The sequence below is a fragment of the Fusarium solani genome (genome assembly GCF_023522795.1).
Source record: "Fusarium solani strain SB1 chromosome Unknown bctg00000015, whole genome shotgun sequence".
NCBI lineage: Eukaryota > Fungi > Ascomycota > Sordariomycetes > Hypocreales > Nectriaceae > Fusarium > Fusarium solani.
Window position 1 is genome coordinate 1,390,813 of NW_027072143.1, and position 7,996 is coordinate 1,398,808.

At 53.9% G+C, this 7,996-nt stretch overlaps 1 protein-coding gene across 1 annotated transcript; it reads right to left on the reverse strand.

Moving 5' to 3' along the window:
* Window positions 1–1,424: 1,424 nt before the first annotated feature.
* On the reverse strand, window positions 1,425–7,652 carry MRS44_018360 (uncharacterized protein; the record flags this gene model as incomplete). Its single annotated transcript, XM_065616555.1, has 4 exons — window positions 1,425–2,077; window positions 2,262–5,028; window positions 5,089–6,637; window positions 6,691–7,652. The coding sequence occupies 4 exons, from the start codon at window positions 7,650–7,652 to the stop codon at window positions 1,425–1,427; spliced, it is 5,931 nt and encodes a 1,976-aa protein (XP_065472627.1).
* Between the last annotated feature and the right edge of the window lie 344 nt (window positions 7,653–7,996).

A 7,996-nucleotide genomic window follows, 5' to 3' on the forward strand; every position in this document is an offset into this window, starting at 1 on the left:
CTCTTTAGCCCAAGATTACTACTGAGCGACGGAAGGATGAATGGATGGCCACGTGCTTTCTGAACAATGTTTACTGTTGCTATCTGCTAGCACACTGCTCTTATGGACTCTAACCACTCAACAATGGAGTATTCAATGCCTCCAAAGCCGCATATCGACGAGAGTTGGAAAAGTTCGCTTCGTTGACTGATTCTACTCTAATGGACAAGGTTAATTTCATCAGGGCCTACGCCAAGGCGCGTCGAGTTGGAATGACTGAGAAGAATATACTCTCTGGCTGGAGGGTTACTGGGAATTGGCCAATCTCACGTGCCAAAGCGCTGCGGCATCTAGAAATCTAATAAGATAGGCCAAATGGTAGCCCAAGAGTGACTCCTGAACCTGGGCCGTATTTTGACTCGGACGATACACCATAGACGAGCCGCTAAATTCGCGATCTTGGGCTAAATAAATCACCAAAGACACGAAGACGGTATAACGTAATAGCTAAGGGGTTTGAGGCTCAACAGCAGACGGTAGCGGCGTATACTGCGAGGATTGCTAGCCTAGAGGAGGAATTGTCAAGCTCCGGAGACCCTCGCTTACTGTTGGAGGCAAGGATCACGATCATCGTGAACTTGTTCACGATGAGAGTGAACGACCACAACTAGCGTCAGGCAACAGCCTGCTGTCTATGAATCGGCAGACTGAACACGGGTATAAGAGACAGACTCTTGTCGCTCCTTTAGATAAGAGAGGACACGCTCATTTTTTAATCCTCAATCTACACTGATCTTTTGTTCGATATCTGCATTTATGTTTCGGTGCTAGGTTGACAGGAATTGGCTCGCCTGAAGAGAGGGAAGAAGAGGAAGGCGGTGCCGAATCCTAACAAGCGTTTTATGACTCTTGGCGAGACTCTAGCTGCTGGAGAGGCCATAGCCGAAGAGGAGACTCAAATTATGCCTGTTGTGGTGGAATGTGGCAGCTCAAGCGAGCCGGAGTCAGAATCGGAGGCTGGCTCGGTCATTGAAGTCAGAGGAAACCATACCCCATCAACCAACCACGCGATCAGGGCGGGTTATCAAAAGACCCAGGATTCAATAGATATGTGCATTTATTATTTATAAAACGAAAATTTTTGCGCATATCTATCATTTTGGTCAAGTTCTGTGTAAGTAAAGTTGTTGATTTTTGGTGGTGCTTTTTTTTTTTGCGTGGCGAAAGAGTGGGGTTGGCGAAAGAGTGGTTGTGCATGGTAATCCCAGTGCATTCAAGAGATCCGCGGCGCTCACCTGGCGAAGATCACCATCATCTCTGAGCTCGTAATATTTGTCTTCGATCAAATTTCTCATCGCATCATCGTGAAGATACGGGCTGAGAACAACTCACAGCGGCTGTGGGTAATTCTGAGATTCCGCCATCAGGTCAATGCTGGTGCTGGTCTACTGGGCAGGCCTTTCGATGGCGACACTAAGACTTTCTTCGTCTTCATCCTCCATCGGCCCTAGCGCAGCCAAGAGGCTCATGGCGCTTACTTGGCGAAGGGCTGCGTCGTTCTTGAGCTCGTTGTACTTTTCCTCGACTTGCTTTCTCGTATCGTCGTCGTCGATGAAAGGGGCCAGAGCTTCCCTCAGTGGCTGGGGGTATTCGGACAGTTCCACCTTCAGATCAGCCCCGACAGCGGCCCCGTGCGACTCTTTGTCGCCCATCTGAGGCTGGCGAATTTTGCCTTTGTCCATACTGCCAATCAGTCTCACCCGGTCCAACCTCGTCCTCCCTCCATCATCGTCGCCGTCCTGAATGAAGATGACAAGGCTGCTGACGTTTTGGAATTTGACCAATCGGAGAGCCACATTAGCTGTGCCCTCGCGGTTCCAGTCTTGCTTCTCTAGCGTAATGGCCTGAGTCGCAATGGTGTCTCCTGCATCGTCGAACTCCAGATTCTGCAGCTGATTGATGTAGAGGTGTATGGTTCTAGGCTTCACGGGAAAGTAGTCACCATAAGGTGGTAGTGACGTGAGCTGTCCCGGTTCTGTTAATAGACATGTATCTAGTTTGCTGCCCTTGGGGAGGAATAGGAGAGGGGCATACGAACCTGCAACGTGTGTAGCTTAACCGCAGACTGTAATGGGATGAAGAGCATCATTTGCGCGTCTACATCGCTCTCGACCCAATCCACGTCTGTGTGGCTACTGCTCTCTCCCAAGTCGCTAGGCCCCGACTTCCGGAAGAGCACATCCACGGATCCAAGAGTTCCGTCGAGGTTCAACAACTCGCACCCTTTCTTCTAAATTGATCCGTGAGATCTTGATATCCCTGAGGAAGGCTTGCTCCTGTCCATGCCGGAACACTTCCGCTTCCTTCCGCTTCGGGGCTTGCAGGAGCTTGAATCTTCATTCGTTCCTTAGGTTTGAACGTCAGAGTACTGATATCTGGATATGAGATGGCATGCCGGCCACTGTTCAAAAATTCCGGGTCGTCTACCGAGAACCGGAACAGCAAGACCCGTCCCGAGCTACAGCCGAGGACAACAGTTGATGCCGCGATCGCTGATGTCACTGGACGATACTCTGGCGGGAGCCAGAGCAGGTTCCGACCTCGATACGTAATCCATACGCTGTTGGCACTGATGCCATAGCCTTGACGTTGACATGGGTGATGCAGAGGACCGGATGCAGGCAGTGCAGAGGCTGGCGAGGACGAGGGCGAGAGCAGGTTGAGGTCGAACGTGCCAACATCCGTAAGAAGACGTGTGCTGGTCTCATTGAACCGGATATTATTGAGGTACAAACCTACCTCACGCGTGGCATCGCAGTGGCCCGTCGTGGCATCCCAGATCTTAATAGTCTCGTCCCATGACGCCGATGCGAGACGCTGGCCATCGGGCGAGAAGACCACCGAGTTAACCGAGTCGCGATGGCCCTTGAGCGTCGCCTGGCAGTGGCCCGTCGTGGCATTCCAGATCTTGATAGTCTTGTCGTATGACGCTGATGCGAGACACTGGCCATTGGGCGAGAAGGCCACCGACCAAACCCAACGGAGATGGCCCTTGAGCGTCGCCTGGCAGTGGCCCGTCGTGGCATCCCAGATCTTGACGGTCTGCCATGACGCCGATGCAAGACGCTGGCCATCGGGTGAGAAGGCCACCGAGTCAACCAAATCGCCATGACCTTCGAGCGTCGCCTCGCAGCGGCCCGTCATGGCATTCCAAATCTTGACGGCCTTGTCGTATAACGCCGGTGCGAGGCGCTGGCCATATGGCAAGAAGGCCACCGACCAAACCCAATGGAGATGGCCCTCGAGCGTCGCCTGGCAGTGGCCCGTCGTGGCATCCCACACCTTAACGGTCTTGTCCCATGACGCCGAAGCGAGACGCTGGCCGTTAGGCGAGAAGACCACCGAGTTAACCGAGTCGCGATGGCCCTCGAGCGTCGCCTCGCAGCGGCCCGTCATGGCATTCCAGACCTTAACGGTCTGATCTCGTGACGCTGATGCGAGACACTGGCCATCCGGCGAGAAGGCCACCGAATCTACCAAACCGCCATGGCCCTCGAGCGTCGCCTGGCAATGGCCCGTCGTGGCATCCCACACCTTAACGGTCTTGTCCCATGACGCCGAAGCGAGGCGCTTGCCATCGGGCGAGAAGACCACCCAGTAAACCATATCGTCATGACCTTCGAGCGTCACCTCGCAGCGGCCCGTCATGGCATTCCAGATCTTGACGGCCTTGTCGTATAACGCCGGTGCGAGGCGCTGGCCATATGGCAAGAAGGCCACCGACCAAACCCAATGGAGATGGCCCTCGAGCGTCGCCTGGCAGTGGCCCGTCGTGGCATTCCAGATCTTGATAGTCTTGTCGTTTGACGCCGATGCGAGACGCTGGCCGTTAGGCGAGAAGACCACCGAGGGAATCATATCGTCATGACCCTCGAGCGTCTCCTCGCAGTGGCCCGTCGTGGCATTCCAGATCTTCACGGTCTTGTCTTGTGACGCCGATGCGAGACGCTGGCCATCCGGTGAGAAGGCCACCGAGTTAACTCTGCGGCTATGACCTTCGAGCGTCACCTCGCAGCGGCCCGTCATGGCATTCCAGATCTTGACGGCCTTGTCGTATAACGCCGGTGCGAGGCGCTGGCCATATGGCAAGAAGGCCACCGACCAAACCCAATGGAGATGGCCCTCGAGCGTCGCCTGGCAGTGGCCCGTCGTGGCATTCCAGATCTTGATAGTCTTGTCGTTTGACGCCGATGCGAGACGCTGGCCGTTAGGCGAGAAGACCACCGAGTTAACCGAGTCGCGATGGCCCTCGAGCGTCGCCTCGCAGTGGCCCGTCGTGGCATTCCAGATCTTGACAGTCTTGTCGTATGACGCCGATGCGAGACACTGGCCATCAGGCGAGAAGGCCACCGAGTAAACTGCATAATTATGGCCCTTGAGCGTCGCCTGGCAGTGGCCCGTCGTGGCATCCCAAATCTTAACGGTCTTGTCCCGTGACGCCGATGCGAGACGCTGGCCATCGGGCGAGAAGGTCACCGAGTAAACCATACGTCTATGGCCCTTGAGTGTCGCCTGGCAGTGGCCCGTCGTGGCATCCCAAATCTTGACGGTCTTGTCCCAGGATGCCGATGCGAGACGCTGGCTACCGGTATCTGGCGAGAAGACTACCGAGTAAACCATATCGTCATGACCCTCGAGCGTCGCCTGGCACCGGCCCGTTGTGGCATCCCACACCTTAACGGTCTGATCTCGTGACGCCGATGCGAGACGCTGGCCATCCGGTGAGAAGGCCACCGAGTTAACCCTGTGGCTATGGCCCTCGAGCGTCCCCAGACATGCATTCCAATCCTCTGCCATAGCCGGTTTAGCTACGATCCAACTTGGTTCTTCCACTTCGAACAGTCTCCTCATTATACTGCGCCTAGGACTGAATATAAGCGCCGACGCATATGCCTGAAGAGGCGCCTTCCCTATTGCCCATCCATGCGATAGAATAAATCGCCGTGCATCTTGAACAAGGTTGAACAAGCGGGTCCCGTCAGACCGTTCCTAGTAGAGATATGTAATTAGCATATTGGTTTCATACAATGATAAAGCCAATCCACCTACTAGCAATGTCTCAAGCTTCATTATCGCAACCACTCCTTCCGGCATGGCTCGGAGAAGGCTAAGCGCCTCGAGCCAGTAGAGGTACTTCTTGCTGAGAAACCGATAGACTGTGCCGTCGTCGTGGAGGTCGTCGATGGGGATCGAAGCCTTGTGTGAAATGGCATCGTTTAGGTGGTCAACCCAGTACACACACGAGTACCGTGCCGGGACTAACGGATCTTGGTCAGGCTGGCGGACGTCATCGATAGAGATGCCGGGGTGGTATAAGTCGTATATATCACATCGGAACGTTTCGGACATGATCTGTAGTGATCTCGAGAACGCAGAGTAATGAACCTTTCCGGTCCCAGCAGGAAAAATTGCCTGGAACGCCTCTGTGGATAAATAATCCTTCGCTGACTGGTGGACGATGTAGACATCCTCATCGCGTATTGTAAGGAATGAGCCGCAGTCGGTTACAATCTTCCTAACGGACTGAGGCTTCTTCGAAATCTCGATTGGTAGGCCAGAGAGAAACCCTAGTTCATTAAGGCTAAGCGGCCGATATGCTGTGCACACTGTCGAAAGCAAGTGTCCGCATAATTCTAAGTATCCTGGTTTAAGCTGTTGGATCTGCATCACCATTCGACCGTAGACTGCCTTCAAGTCCGACGGCATTTCGTGAACGACCTGCAGTACCTCCCAGCTTTCCAGCTCTTTGAGCTCTTTGATGACAAGAGACACCCACAGAAATGTCCCGTTGGCTTTTTGTCGCATCGCCTCTCGGAGTTCATCTTGGCGGAGTTGATCGTCCTGTATCGAGGGCAATTGGGATACACTGTGCTTGATATATGCATCGACAGCCTGCGACACACATTCTGTATTTCGGTTCAACTCGAGACTGAGTCTCGACCGTGACCTATCGACGCTAAATTTCTGCTCGATGTCAAGTATGTTCCGGCTCGAGACGATCCATTTAACTCGGGATGATGACGAGTGCTGGTCGATGAGATCCAATAGCTTTGATAAATCTTTCTCGCATTCGTCGAGCGCGTCGATGATCAAGAAGGTACTTTTTAAGTTCGGATCTCGCAGAATGTCTGCAAAGATCTTAGATAAGGCCCACCAAGCATTCACGTCCTCGAAGAGCCCTTTGCCAGCGTGGTCGTACTTTTTCCGCAAGTGCGGGATGAGCGATGATTGCTGGACGACAAGGAGGTAGATGAGGCCGCGCAGCACAGCCGTTGCGTTATTGATGCGCGAGTCGGTGCCCTGGCAGAAGAAGTAGGACAAAAGTTTCGCGGTCTGCTTTTTCAACTCGTTGATAATGCCGCAGAGCAACATGGTCTTGCCCTTCCCGGGATCGCCTTTGATCCAGAGCAGTCGGCTCCGTTCATCATCGTGCCATTGTTGGAAATCGGCGTTGTTGAGGATCCAGCGGTACGAGTCTTCTAGCAGGCCGCCCTTAGTCTGCTCGATGCGCGTCTTGTCGTCGCGGGGATCGGTCGAGCGCAGGTCTCCTAGGCAGCGGTCATCTTGTCGGAGCCTCTCAGCAGGTTCAGAGACATTACTAATCTTCATCAGCTATGACGAGCTAATTAACTATCGGATACCGGTACATACCGCCTCACTTGATCAACTGGCATGTGGAAGAAGAGCTGTCTCCCATATGCTGCCGCCACCGCCGCTGCATATCCGTGCCATTGGTCATTCTTATGCGTGTCGGCATAGTCCGAGATCCCACGGATTACCATGCATGGGAATGCACCCAGCGCACCTGCTGCTTCCGTCTCAAAACATATCAATCCGTACTCTCTGACCAGCCGGTCCCTTAACAGAGCATCCTTGACCACCAGTTCCCCACATGCAATGTTTCCTCTGTGGACGACCACAGACGGCTCGTTATCCTCATCATCAGCCGCTCGCGGGACCCTGCGCGCAGGGTCGCATTCACACTCATCGCAGGAGACTCCAGGCTTGAGGTGTATGTAGTCTGCTTCGTATAGATGGTCCAGTTTTGGGCCTGGATATTTGAACCTTCGAAGTCCTTCAATGGTCGTGTCAATCCTCTTGATATTCTCTTTAACGGGATCTGTACGCGACCGGGCTCGCCTCGCCGCTAGATCTTGCGCAGCATTGAGGAGCACGTCCGGAGGTGGGGCGAGGGCACCGGTACGTTCGAAATGACCGTCCTTGGCTCTTCCCTGATCGTATTGCACCGCGCCGGAATGCCCGGCTGCTGGTTTACTAACCACGACATCTCCAAGCCGGATCATTCCATTGTCTGTCTTTACAGGCACGCCGCCCCCAATACCAACCAGCAAACCGAACTTGAGATTTGGGAAGGTTGTCCTCATCTGCGTGACAACCTGAGCTGCGGCTTTGTTGTCCGCTTGGGGAAGTCCGGCGACGACGACATTATGACCCGCGATGCTTCCAAGGGTATACACGTTGCGATCCGTTGGAGGCTGTGGCAGACGGTCATGCTCTTCGTCCAGCATCTCCAATGCAGCAATCTGCTCCACCTCCAATGGGCAGATCCATCCCACCTTGTAGTCATCGTGGCTCAGCTTTCTCGAGATCATGGGAATAGCAGCAATATCCTGATACTTGGGCTCCGGTATCGCGCTCGTAAACTATCGACGCGCGCGAAGATTCGGAAGGACGTTTCTCAGATAATAGGAGATCTTCAACAGCGCACGGCCAGGATTCTAGACATTTCAGCCTTTGTTAGGAAAGCCAAACCAGAGTCGTAAGTCATTTGTAGGCCAACTTACAGGCTAGGCTCGCAGCAAGGAGGAAGGAAGGACGAAGAGGAAAGGGAGGAGAGCCGAAGTCCAAGACGGCGTGCGACGAATTTAAGTGGTGTAGTTGGCTTAGCAGCCACTGCCACATTGACTACGTCAATAGGGCGTCATTGTACAGTGTG